General features: G+C 43.9%; 1 protein-coding gene across 1 annotated transcript in view; it reads right to left on the minus strand.

The window, feature by feature from the left end:
* The window catches only part of DNAH6 (dynein axonemal heavy chain 6), a 717,942-nt gene that overhangs the window by 183,515 nt on the left and 519,906 nt on the right, over window positions 1-14,521 (minus strand). Inside the window, exon 66 of the mRNA XM_077275462.1 lies at window positions 13,391-13,479. Within this exon, the coding sequence (XP_077131577.1) occupies window positions 13,391-13,479 (89 nt within the window). The remainder of the gene's footprint in view (window positions 1-13,390; window positions 13,480-14,521) is intronic.

Consider the following 14,521-nt stretch of genomic DNA (forward strand, 5'->3'; position numbering starts at 1 on the left):
ATTTATGCATCTGTTAATAAATCCTGCTCTTGTTTGAAGTTTGAAGGCTCTAACTTATTTGCATCTTATTAAACCTGCTAAATCTGCAGGGGGTTGAATACTACTTGTAGGCACTGTATACTGTTAGTGTCAAGGATCAAGAAAGATAATGCCTTCGGCTGTTACTACTACATATCAAAGGAGCTAAAACTTATGACAATTTGAAAACAGTTAACGGAGTATTGCACGATACATTTAAAGCTGCAGCTTTGGCTTTAGGACTTCTATTGGATGATACTGTGTGGAAACTTACTTTAGAAGACGCAGTTACCCTACATATGCCTAAGCAACTTCGTGAATTGTTTGCCTACATCTGTGTATTTGGACCGCCTACAAATCCAGCTCAACTTTGGACAAATTTTAAAGAACATCTAATCGAGGACTACTGCTTACGTCTTCACAACAGAAGTGGAAGTTGTCAAAATTGCGAATCTTATGCCATGCAAGATGTCCAAAATATCTTACTACTACATGGAAAAACGTTTTCAGACTTTAATTTGCCCCAGCCTGCCATTCAAGTTCCACAAGTTCCAGAGTATGACGAAGCTTACGAATTATTGTTGGCAACAGAGAAGACAAACTCCTTAAATGAACAACAACGGATTGCATATGACACTATTGTGAGTGCTATAGAAAACCAAGCAGATGCAAGGCCAAAATGTTTCTTTATTGACGGTCTGGAGGGAGCGGTAAAACATACCTCTATGAAGTTATAATGCATCACGTTGGAGGGTTGGGAAAAGTCGTATTGCCGTCGGCTACAACAGGGATTGCAGCAAACCTTTTACGAGGAGGTCGCACTATCCATTCACTCTTTGGGATACCAGTTCCAGTCAATGAAATCTCTATTTCCAGAGTAAAACAAGACACATTTGCAGGAAGACTGTTAAAAAATGCACATGTTTTCATACTTGACGAGTGCACCATGGCACCCAAATATGCTTTGAGCTTAATTGACAGACTTCTGCGTGAAGTAATGACTACAAATGTTGCTGAAAAAAATAAAATTCCGTTTGGAGGTAAATTTTTTGTCATTGGCAGAGATTTTAGGCAATGCCTTCCAGTCATACCAAATGGAACAAGAACAGATGTTATCGAGTCCAGCTTAAAAATGGCTGACCTTTGGAAACAGTTCAATAAACTCCAACTAATTAACAATATGCGATCTTCGGACCCAGAGTATAGCAACTGGCTTCTTAAATTTGGCAACGGTGAACTTAGCAACGAATACAAACTTGGAGAAGATATTATTGAAATACCAGAAGACATGTTGTGCACTGACTGCATCATAACTGATGTTTTTGGACAATGCATTGAAATTGATGTGAACGACCAAAGCAGTGTTGAGAGGGCCTCTTCTCATGCAATTCTCTGTCCCAAGAATGATGACGTGGCTCTGCTAAATTCCCAGGTGATGGATAGAATGCCTGGTGAGTATAAGTTGTATAAAAGTGATGATTCAGTGGATGTAGACAATGAAGATGAACGAGAGCATTATCCAGTTGAATTTTTAAATAGTCTTACGCCATCAGGAATGCCATCCCACAGACTTCAACTGAAAGTTGGAACAATCATAATGTTGCTGCGGAATCTAAATACAAAAAATGGTCTATGTAATGGAACTCGCCTTATTGTTACTGGACTCCATTCTCACATCATTCAAGCAAGAGTGATCACTGGATCAGCAAAAGGAGATGAAGTGTTCATTCCACGCATTGATTTATGTCCTTCAGACACGGGTCTTCCATTTAGGCTTCGGCGTCGACAGTTTCCAATAAAACCAGCTTTTGCCATGACAATAAACAAGTCACAAGGTCAAACTCTACACCGTGTTGGCATATATCTACCGCAGCCCGTTTTTTGTCATGGACAACTCTACGTTGCATTTTCAAGAGTTAAAATGAGATCCAACGTCAAGGTGCAAGTTCTTCCTACCCCTTTACAAGGAAAGTTGCTTATAGGTAGTTAAAAGGTATTCACAAGAAATGTGGTGTACAAAAATATTTTGGCTTGATATTGTTAATAAATATATTATAGTGTCAATGTCCTTCTTTTGTCCGATGATTTATTTAAATACAGTTACAGTTCATGTAATGTGGTTTATATATTTTGATGATCTGTTTCATAATTTCATTCAATTGTACTATGACTAATAAAATTTAATGATAATAAATATATTTTACCCATTATTGCATTATTCTTCAATCTTCATAAATAAACTACATACATATTCTAGAATACTACGCTATATACTACGTGGCCGGTCGAGAAACAATCAGCGACAGGTGACAGGGATATGGTGCCCACACTGCTAAATACTGCGTGGGCTGTGTGATATACTGCCAGACAAATAGGCCAGACAAATAGTACATGGCCTGTGCTATATACTATGTGGCTGCTATATACATACATACATATTCTAGAATACCAGATGCGTTAATACAGGCCACGCACTATATATAACACAGCCCACTTACTATATAACACAGCCCACGCAGTATATAGCAGCCACGCAGTATATAACACAGGCCACGCAGTATATAACACAGGGCACATAGTATATAGCACAGCCCACGCAGTATATAACTGCGCCGCCCTCTGCCTGAGTCAGTGCGGAGAGACGGGACGCTGAGGAGCAGCGACGAGAGGTGAGTATGTGATATTTTGTTTTTATTGCCTCAGCAGCAGCATTACATGTGGCACAATGCTGTATGGAGCGTCTATGGGGCCATAAAGAACTGCATGGAGCATTACATGGGGCATCTATGGGGCCATAACTGCATGGAGCATTATATGGGCCATCTATGGGGCCATAACTGCATGAGCATTATATGGGCCATCTTTGGGGCCATAACTGCATGGAGCATTATATAGAGCATCTATGGGGCCATAACTGCATGGAGCAATATATGGGGCATTATATGGGGCATCTATGGGGCCATAAAGAACTGCATGGAGCATTATATGGGGCATCTATGGGGCCATAACTTCATGGCGCATTATATGGGGCATCTATGGGGCCATAAAGAACTGCATGGAGCATTATATGGGGCATCTATGGGGCCATAACTGCATGAAGCATTATACTACGTGACTGGGCAAAATACTACGCGACTGGGCAATATACTACGTGGACATGCAATGTACTGCGTGGGCTGCGCAATGTACTGCATGGGCTGCGCAATGTACTGCGTGGCTGCGCAATGTACTGTGTGGGCTGCGCAATGTACTGCGTGGCTGCGCAATGTACTACGTGGGCTGCGCAATGTACTGCGTGGCTGTGCAATATACTGCATGGGCTGTGCAATATACTACGCATACATATTCTAGAATACCTGATGCGTTAGAATCGGGCCACCATCTACAACATGATCGCCAAATTCATAAAAAACGAATGCTCTACCAACTAAGGCACGACCAGGACAATATTCAACAACTTGCACATTACGTAACAGACAATGAAAGTACAATTCATGAACACTACTGTGGGAATATGAATGCAGTTTGCTCTAAATGCGACTCTCTGAATTTCATTGATGAAAAACCATCTGACAATCAGTTTACTCAATGCTGCCAAAAAGGAAAAGTTATGCTACCGAGACCTCACTACTCAGATCTGTTTGAGTAGTTAATGAAAGGAATGCGTCATCACAAGTCCTGCGCGGAAAGGACCTGCCGTGACGTCACGTGACCGCGACGTCATCACACCCTGGGACGGGAAGCTGCCGCCTGCACCCCACACAGGCGACAGAGCTACAACACGCCTGCGGAAGGTGAGTATATGTTTATTTTTTATTTTTTTAACCTGTGTCATACATGGCTGGGCAATATACTACGTAGCTGGGCAATAAACTACGTGGCTCTGTGCTGTATACTACGTCACTGGGCAATATACTACGTAACTGGCCAATATACTACGTCACTGGGCAATATACTACATGGCTGGGCAATATACTACGTGGGCTGTGCAATATACTACGTGGCTCTGTGATGTATACTACATCACTGGGCAATATACTACGTCACTGGGCAATATACTATGTAACTGGCCAATATACTACGTAACTGGGCAATATACTATGTGGCTCTGAGCATTATACTACGTCACTGGGCAATATACTACGTGGCTGGGCAATATACTACGTGGGCTGTGCAATATACTACGTGGACATACATATTCTAGAATACCCGATGCGTTAGAATCGGGCCACCATCTAGTCTACTATATAATTGTCTAAGGGTCACTTCCGTTTGTCTGTCTGTCCTGTTGTGAATTTGCTTTTTGCTCCCTCTAGTGGTTACTAGTTTTTTGACTCTGGTTTTTCTGTCATTCCTTTTATCCGCACCTGGGTCATTAGTTAGGGGTGTTGCTATTTAAGCTCCCTGGACCTTCAGTTCAATGCCTGGCAACGTAGTTATCAGAGCTAGTCTGCTGTGCTCTTGTCTACTGATCCTGGTTCCAGTTATATCAGCTAAGTCTGCCTTTTGCTTTTTGCTATTTGTTTTGGTTTTGTATTTTTGTCCAGCTTGTTCCAAATCTATATCCTGATCTTTGCTGGAAGCTCTATGGGGCTGGTGTTCTCCCCCCGGACCGTTAGACGGTTCGGGGGTTCTTGAATTTCCAGTGTGGATTTTGATAGGGTTTTTGTTGACCATATAAGTTACCTTTCTTTATTCTGCTATCAGTAAGCGGGCCTCTCTGTGCTAAACCTGGTTCATTTCTGTGTTTGTCATTTCCTCTTACCTCACCGTCATTATTTGTGGGGGGCTTCTATCCAGCTTTGGGGTCCCCTTCTCTGGAGGCAAGAAAGGTCTTTGTTTTCCTCTACTAGGGGTAGCTAGATTCTCCGGCTGGCGCGTGTCATCTAGAATCAACGTAGGAATGATCCCCGGCTACTTCTAGTGTTGGCGTTAGGAGTAGATATATGGTCAACCCAGTTACCACTGCCCTATGAGCTGGATTTTTGTATTCTGCAGACTTCCACGTTCCTCTGAGACCCTCGCCATTGGGGTCATAACAGTTTGCCAGGCCAGTATTAAATGTTTAATGCATTGCAGAAGAGGGATTATAAGAAAGAAGATTCTGAGTTTTTTTTTTTTTTTTTTCTCCTTCCCCTTTACCTCAGAGTGGCTATGCTTGCTGCAGACATGAATGTCCAGACCTTGATTACAAGTGTGGACCAGCTGGCTACTTGTGTGCAGGGCATACAAGACTATGTTATCAGAAATCCTAGGTCAGAACCTAAAATACCGATTCCTGAACTGTTTTCCGGAGACAGGTTTAAGTTTAGGAATTTCGTGAATAATTGTAAATTGTTTTTGTCCCTGAGACCCTGTTCATCAGGAGATTCTGCTCAGCAAGTAAAAATTGTTATTTCGTTCTTACGGGGCGACCCTCAGGATTGGGCTTTTTCGCTGGCGCCAGGAGATCCGGCATTGGCTGATCTTGATGCGTTTTTTCTGGCGCTCGGTTTACTTTATGAGGAACCCAATCTTGAGATTCAGGCAGAAAAGGCCTTGCTGTCTATGTCTCAGGGGCAGGACGAGGCTGAAGTGTATTGCCAAAAATTTCGGAAATGGTCCGTGCTGACACATTGGAACGAGTGTGCACTGGCCGCTAATTTTAGAAATGGCCTTTCTGAAGCCATTAAGAATGTTATGGTGGGTTTTCCCATTCCCACAGGTCTGAATGATACTATGGCACTGGCTATTCAAATTGACCGGCGGTTGCGGGAGCGCAAAACCGCAAATTCCCTCATGGTGTTGTCTGAACAGACACCTAATTCGGTGCAATGTGATAGAAAAACCGCTAATTCCCTCATGGTGTTGTCTGAACAGACACCTGATTTAATGCAATGTGATAGAATCCTGACTAGAAATGAGCGGAAAATTCATAGACGCCGGAATGGCTTGTGCTACTACTGTGGTGATTCTACACATGTTATCTCAGCATGCTCTAAACGTATAGCTAAGGTTGTTAGTCATGTCACCGTTGGTAATTTGCAACCTAAATTTATTCTGTCTGTAACTTTGATTTGCTCACTGTCATCTTATCCTGTCATGGCGTTTGTAGATTCAGGTGCTGCCCTGAGTCTCATGGATCTCTCATTTGCTAAGCGCTGTGGATTTACTCTTGAACCATTAGAAAATCCTATTCCTCTTAGGGGTATTGATGCTACACCATTGGCAGCAAATAAACCGCAGTATTGGACTCAGGTTACCATGTGCATGACTCCTGAACACCGCGAGGTGATACGTTTCCTGGTTTTACATAAAATGCATGATTTGGTCGTTTTAGGGCTGCCATGGTTACAGACCCATAATCCAGTCCTGGACTGGAAGGCTATGTCAGTCTCAAGTTGGGGCTGTCGTGGTATTCATGAGGATTCTCTGCCTGTGTCTATTGCTTCTTCTACGCCTTCGGAAGTTCCGGAGTATTTGTCTGATTATCGGGATGTCTTCAGTGAGTCTGAGTCCAGTGCACTGCCTCCTCATAGGGACTGTGACTGTGCTATAGATTTGATCCCAGGCAGTAAATTTCCTAAGGGAAGACTGTTTAATCTGTCGGTACCTGAACATACCGCTATGCGTTCATATATCAAGGAGTCTCTGGAAAAAGGACATATTCGTCCGTCTTCTTCCCCTCTTGGTGCGGGATTCTTTTTTGTGGCAAAAAAGGACGGATCTTTGAGACCTTGTATTGATTATCGGCTTTTAAATAAGATCACTGTCAAATTTCAGTATCCTTTACCGCTGTTGTCTGACTTGTTTGCCCGGATTAAGGGTGCCAAGTGGTTCACCAAGATAGACCTTCGTGGTGCGTACAACCTTGTGCGCATTAAGCAAGGTGATGAATGGAAAACCGCATTCAATACGCCCGAAGGTCATTTTGAGTACTTGGTGATGCCTTTTGGGCTCTCCAATGCGCCTTCAGTTTTTCAGTCCTTTATGCATGACATTTTCCGGAAGTATCTGGATAAATTTTTGATTGTTTATCTGGATGATATTTTGGTTTTTTCTGATAATTGGGATTCGCATGTGGAGCAGGTCAGGTTGGTCTTTAAAATTTTGCGTGAAAATTCTTTGTTTGTCAAGGGCTCAAAGTGTCTCTTTGGTGTACAGAAGGTTCCCTTTTTGGGGTTCATTTTTTCCCCTTCTGCTGTGGAGATGGACCCAGTCAAGGTCCGAGCTATTCTTGATTGGACTCAGCCCTCGTCAGTTAAGAGTCTTCAGAAGTTCTTGGGCTTCGCTAACTTCTACCGTCGTTTTATCGCTAATTTTTCTAGCATTGTGAAACCTTTGACGGATATGACCAAGAAGGGCTCCGATGTAGCTAACTGGGCTCCTGCTGCCGTGGAGGCTTTCCAGGAGTTGAAACGCCGGTTTACTTCGGCGCCTGTTTTGTGCCAGCCTGACGTCTCACTTCCCTTTCAGGTTGAGGTGGATGCTTCGGAGATTGGGGCAGGGGCCGTTTTGTCGCAGAGAGGCCCTGGTTGCTCTGTTATGAAACCTTGTGCCTTTTTCTCTAGGAAGTTTTCGCCTGCCGAGCGAAATTATGATGTGGGCAATCGGTAGTTGTTGGCCATGAAATGGGCATTTGAGGAGTGGCGTCATTGGCTCGAGGGTGCTAAGCATCGTGTGGTGGTCTTGACTGATCACAAAAATCTGATGTATCTCGAGTCTGCTAAACGCCTTAATCCGAGACAGGCCCGCTGGTCATTGTTTTTCTCCCGCTTTGATTTTGTTGTCTCGTATTTACCAGGTTCAAAGAATGTGAAGGCCGATGCTCTTTCTAGGAGCTTTGTGCCTGATGCTCCTGGAGTCGCTGATCCTGTTGGTATTCTTAAAGATGGAGTTATCTTGTCAGCTATTTCTCCGGATCTGCGACGTGTGTTGCAGAGATTTCAGGCTGATAGGCCTGAGTCTTGTCCACCTGACAGACTGTTTGTCCCGGATAAGTGGACCAGCAGAGTCATTTCCGAGGTTCATTCCTCGGTGTTGGCAGGTCACCCGGGAATTTTTGGCACCAGAGATCTGGTGGCCAGGTCCTTTTGGTGGCCTTCCTTGTCAAGGGATGTGCGGTCATTTGTGCAGTCCTGTGGGACTTGTGCTCGAGCTAAGCCTTGCTGTTCTCGTGCCAGCGGTTTGCTCTTGCCCTTGCCTGTCCCGAAGAGACCTTGGACACATATCTCCATGGATTTCATTTCTGATCTTCCGCTATCTCAGGGCATGTCCGTTATCTGGGTGATATGTGATCGCTTCTCCAAGATGGTCCATTTGGTTCCTTTGCCTAAGCTGCCTTCCTCTTCCGATCTGGTTCCTGTGTTTTTCCAGAACGTGGTTCGTTTGCACGGCATCCCTGAGAATATTGTGTCAGACAGAGGATCCCAGTTCGTTTCCAGGTTCTGGCGATCCTTTTGTAGTAGGATGGGCATTGATTTGTCGTTTTCGTCTGCTTTCCATCCTCAGACTAATGGACAGACGGAGCGAACCAATCAGACTTTGGAGGCTTATTTGAGGTGTTTTGTCTCTGCTGATCAGGACGATTGGGTGACATTCTTGCCGTTGGCTGAGTTTGCCCTTAATAATCGGGCTAGTTCCGCCACCTTGGTTTCGCCTTTTTTCTGCAACTCTGGTTTCCATCCTCACTTTTCTTCGGGTCATGTGGAGCCTTCTGACTGTCCTGGGGTGGATTCTGTGGTGGATAGGTTGCAGCAGATCTGGAATCATGTGGTGGACAACTTGAAGTTGTCACAGGAGAAGGCTCAGCGCTTTGCCAACCGCCGCCGCGGTGTGGGTCCCCGACTACGCGTTGGGGATTTGGTGTGGCTTTCTTCCCGCTTTGTTCCTATGAAGGTCTCCTCTCCCAAATTTAAACCTCGTTTTATTGGGCCTTACAAGATATTGGAAATCCTTAATCCTGTATCTTTTCGTCTGGATCTTCCTGTGTCGTTTGCTATTCACAATGTATTTCATAGGTCCTTGTTGCGGCGGTACATTGTGCCTGTAGTTCCTTCTGCTGAGCCTCCTGCTCCGGTGTTGGTTGAGGGCGAGTTGGAGTACGTGGTGGAGAAAATCTTGGATTCTCGCCTCTCCAGGCGGAGGCTTCAGTACCTGGTCAAGTGGAAGGGCTATGGTCAGGAGGATAATTCCTGGGTGGTCGCCTCTGATGTTCATGCGGCCGATTTAGTTCGTGCCTTTCATGCCGCTCATCCTGATCGCCCTGGTGGTCGTGGTGAGGGTTCGGTGACCCCTCACTAAGGGGGGGGGACTGTTGTGAATTTGCTTTTTGCTCCCTCTAGTGGTTACTAGTTTTTTGACTCTGGTTTTTCTGTCATTCCTTTTATCCGCACCTGGGTCATTAGTTAGGGGTGTTGCTATTTAAGCTCCCTGGACCTTCAGTTCAATGCCTGGCAACGTAGTTATCAGAGCTAGTCTGCTGTGCTCTTGTCTACTGATCCTGGTTCCAGTTATATCAGCTAAGTCTGCCTTTTGCTTTTTGCTATTTGTTTTGGTTTTGTATTTTTGTCCAGCTTGTTCCAAATCTATATCCTGATCTTTGCTGGAAGCTCTATGGGGCTGGTGTTCTCCCCCCGGACCGTTAGACGGTTCGGGGGTTCTTGAATTTCCAGTGTGGATTTTGATAGGGTTTTTGTTGACCATATAAGTTACCTTTCTTTATTCTGCTATCAGTAAGCGGGCCTCTCTGTGCTAAACCTGGTTCATTTCTGTGTTTGTCATTTCCTCTTACCTCACCGTCATTATTTGTGGGGGGCTTCTATCCAGCTTTGGGGTCCCCTTCTCTGGAGGCAAGAAAGGTCTTTGTTTTCCTCTACTAGGGGTAGCTAGATTCTCCGGCTGGCGCGTGTCATCTAGAATCAACGTAGGAATGATCCCCGGCTACTTCTAGTGTTGGCGTTAGGAGTAGATATATGGTCAACCCAGTTACCACTGCCCTATGAGCTGGATTTTTGTATTCTGCAGACTTCCACGTTCCTCTGAGACCCTCGCCATTGGGGTCATAACACTGTCCTTCTGTCTGTCTGTCATGGATATTTATTGGTCGTGGCCTCTGTCTGTCATGGAAATCCAAGTCGCTGATTGGTCGCGGCAAAACAGCCACGACCAATCAGCGACGGGCCCAGTCCGGCGGAAAAATGGCCGCTCCTTCCCCGCAGTCAGTGCCCGCTCCATACTCCCCTCTAGTCAACGCTCACACAGGGTTAATGGCTGCGTTACACCGCGTTATGCCACGGTGTAACGCACTCCCTTAATGCTGCTATTAACCCTGTGTGACCAACTTTTTACTATTGAGGCTGCCTATGCAGCTTCAATAGTAAAAAGATCTAATGTTAAAAATAATTAAAAAAATAAAAAATCGTTATATACTCACCGTCTGTTGGCCCCGCATCCAGAACCGGCCTTTACCGCTCCTCGCGACGCTCCGGTGACCGGTCCATGCATTGCGGTCTCACGAGATTATGACGTGGCGGTCTCACGAGACCACTACGTCATCATCTCGCAAGACCGCAATACACCGCGCGACCAAACAGGGACATTGCCACGGGATTTAAATCCCACGATTGGTAGCGCCCAGCCGGCGCGCGCGACCAATCAGCGACATTGGGGCGGGATTTAAATCTCGCTTCGCTGATTGCTCGCGCCCAGCCGGCGCGACCAATCAGCGACATTGCCGCGGAACTTTTTACTATTGAGGCTGCCTATGCAGCATCAACAGTAAACAGATGTAATGTTAAAAATAATAATAAAAAAACCTGCTATTCTCACCTTCCGTAGTCCGACGATGCGCTCGCGCCAGCCGCCATCTGCTGTTCCCAGAGATGCATTGCGAAATTACCCAGAAGACTTAGCGGTCTCGCGAGACCGCTAAGTCATCTGGGTAGTTTCGTAATGTATCCTGGGAATGGAAGATGGCGGCAGCCGTGCTTCTCGGCACAGCTTCGCTGGATCTCAGGGGGTGAGTATATAACTATTTGTTATTTTAATTTTCTTTTTTAACAGGGATATGGTGCCCACACTGCTAAATACTGTGTGGGCTGTGTTATACACTGCGTGGCTGCTATATACTACATGGGCAGTGTTATATACTCCGTGGGCTGTGTGATATACTGCGTGGGCTGTGCTATATACTACGTGTCCTGTGTTATATACTGCGTGGCCTGTGTTATATACTATGTCGCCTGTGTTATATACTGCGTGGCTGCTATATACTGCGTGGGCTGTGTTATATAGTACGTGGGCTGTGTTATATACTGCATGGGCTGTGTTATATACTGCATGGGCTGTGTTATATAGTACGTGGGCTGTGTTATATACTGCGTGGGCTGTGCTATATACTACGTGGGCTGTGTTATATACTGCGTGGCTGCTATATACTGCGTGGGCTGTGTTATATAGTACGTGGGCTGTGTTATATACTCCGTGGGCTGTGTGATATACCGCTTGGCCTGTGTTATATACTGCGTGGCCTGGGTTATATACTGCGTGGCTGCTATATACTGCGTGGGCTGTGTTATATACTCCGTGGGCTGTGTTATATACTCCGGGCCACCATCTAGTAATAATAATCTTTATTTATATAGCGCCAACATTTATCTCCACAGAGTACCCCTTTAAGGACCCGGACATTTTTACTTTTTTGCACAATCTTTTTTTTATCCCCTTCTTCTAAGAGCCATAACATTTTAAAGGGACTCTGTCACCTGAATTTGGAGGGAACAATTTTCAGCCATAGGGGCGGGGTTTTCAGGTGTTTGATTCACCCTTTCCTTACCCGCTGGCTGCATGCTGGCTGCAATATTGGATTGAAGTTCATTCTCTGTCCTCCATAGTACACGCCTGCGTAAGGCAAGGTTGCCTTGTGCAGGCATGTACTACGGAGGACAGAGAATGAACTTCAATCCAATATTGCAGCCAGCATGCAGCCAGCGGGTAAGGAAAGGGTGAATCAAACACCCGAAAACCCCACCCCTATGGCTGAAAATTGTTCCCTCCAAATTCAGGTGACAGAGTCCCTTTAAGATAACGGCTTGTTTTTTGTAGGATGAATTTTAGCTTTTATTCACACAATTCAATTTACAATGTAATGAACTAAAAAAACTAGGCAAAAATTCCGAATGGGGTGCAATGCTGAAAAAAACGTGTTTTTGTCGGTTTAGTTTTTACATTGTTCATTGTGTATTAAACATGACCACAGCATAATTCTCCAAGTGATTAAGAATTTAGAGATACTAACCTTAATTAAAAAATTATATTTTTTTGCGGTTAATTTTTTTTTTAGAGCTTTACAAATAAAAAATAATTGGTTTGGCGTTTCGAGGCTTTGTTTTATTGGTACCATTTTGGAGAACACAGGATAGTGTGCTTGCTTTTTATTGCAGTTTTTGGAGAAGGTGCGATGATTAAAAAATGATAATTCTGAAGTTTTGATTTATTTTTTTCTGTTTACGCTGTTTACCTTATAGTTACATTTACATTATAGTTTCAAAGATCTTTCATAAGGCATTGTAAAAGCAATAATTTTTTTCAATATTCGTTATTTTTAGAGGTGATTTGAGGTTTTATGTGTTTTTTTTAGTTTTTTATTTGTTAATTATATTTGATTTACTGTATATTTTTAGCTCCTCTAAAAGAACTAGAACGTAGAAACAGGCATCCCACCATTTTGCAACCATTTAAATGCCACTATCAATGAATGAAAGCTACATCCAATTGGTTAAAAGGCAGCAAATCGGAGCTACCTCCGATGACTACTTCGGGAGACAGGTGCTCCATACATTCCATACATACGCCTCTGACTTGTGACAAATATTTATATAGTATACAGATTAAAATTAGTTGGATTTTCCATGCAAGACACAAATGTGCCAGATCCTTCTGAGTTGATGTATTTGATCTGATAGAAACAGGCTCAAATTCATTCATTTTGAATTTTTTACTTAAAGTGGTTGCTCCATAGACAACATTTATCCACTAACCACAGGATAGATGATATATGATAAAAGCATGCTCACTGGGGTCTGGCTGCTGAAAACTCCACCGATCCTGAGAACAAGGGCCAAAGACCCCTGTGTGAATGAAGCAGTGACCACTCCTATTAGCAGTATGACCTATGCCTGTACCATGCCATAGACGTGAATTGGAATTACACTTGTTCACTATCTCTCTATTCAGGCAGGGAACTGTGGGACCCTCATTCTCACGATCATTGGGGATTCCATTGGTCAGTCCTCCAGTGATCAACCATTTGTCATCTTATCATGTGGTTGTTTTTAACAATATTTTGAAAATGGAAAAGTGACATGAAATTAAAATGTTAGGGCTAACTCACCTTTACAGAATTCTGGAGAACTGTAACAGGGAATGTTCTGCTTGGCATGGAGCTTAGAAACAATCTAAAGTTTTCGTTTATGGAGACATCTGTAACAAATAGAAATAAGAAATATTATTTTTGGTGGTTGAAGTTTATTAAATTGTAGCATTATGGGAAACAATGTAGAATCAGTCCTTTCATGAAGTCAAAATAAAGATTTTCTAATTTAAACGAAAGGGTTTCATTCTGATCAGATTTTTTTCAAGCTTCTTTATTAAAAACAAAATGACAGGAGATCGCCCTTGATCTTTATTTCACAGCAGGGTTCAGCGTCAGTATCATTTTCCCCATGAAGAATAGAAGAATAAGGGCAGTTACGCTTGGCCTTTTTTAGGCAAAAAAAAATTAGATTGATTTCCACAAGCTAAGCAGAACCAGGCACCTGTCACTTCAATATCTCCACATCTCAACTCCCTGTCAGGTTGCTGATCTCATTCAGAAAATGAATGACAGCTAGAGAGCCAGTGAAATGAAAGTGAGAAAAGTCACACAACTAATTGCTAACTATTAGTGATGAGTGAGCACTGAAATGCTTGAGTGCTCGGTACTCGAATCGAGCAGGTCCAGGCATTTCAGTGCGAAACGTGCGTCCAGTGTGGTGGGTCCCCAGGACAACTGTTAAGGTAACTACTTAAGTGTTTGATGGTTATTTTGCTCTCCTTTATGTTGGCTTTATTAAATGGGCATGTGCTCTTGGGATTTCTGGCGGTGCTACATGCATAGAACTGGGGTTGTTATTCTAAACTTTGGATATTTCTGTAATTGTGGCAACTTTGCCTATTTTGAAATATGACATATTGTTTGACTGTGGTTCTGCTGGAAACCCCTGGGTAAGGCCTCTTTCACACTTCAGTTGTTTGGCGTCAGTCTAAAACCGCCAGTTTCCTCAAATAACGGATCCGTCATTTTTTGGGGGCAGATCCATTATTTTCACATAGACTTGCATTGGCGACGGATTGTGACGGATGGTCGTCCGTTCCATCCGTCATGCGACGGATCCGTCGAAATTTGGCGGACGTTGTCTAGACATAGACGGACATTGAAACGTTTTTTGTCAACGCCGAAATGACGGTTCGCGGCGGATCCGTC

The sequence above is a fragment of the Ranitomeya variabilis genome, chromosome 1, assembly GCF_051348905.1.
Source record: "Ranitomeya variabilis isolate aRanVar5 chromosome 1, aRanVar5.hap1, whole genome shotgun sequence".
NCBI classification, from domain to species: Eukaryota; Metazoa; Chordata; class Amphibia; order Anura; family Dendrobatidae; genus Ranitomeya; species Ranitomeya variabilis.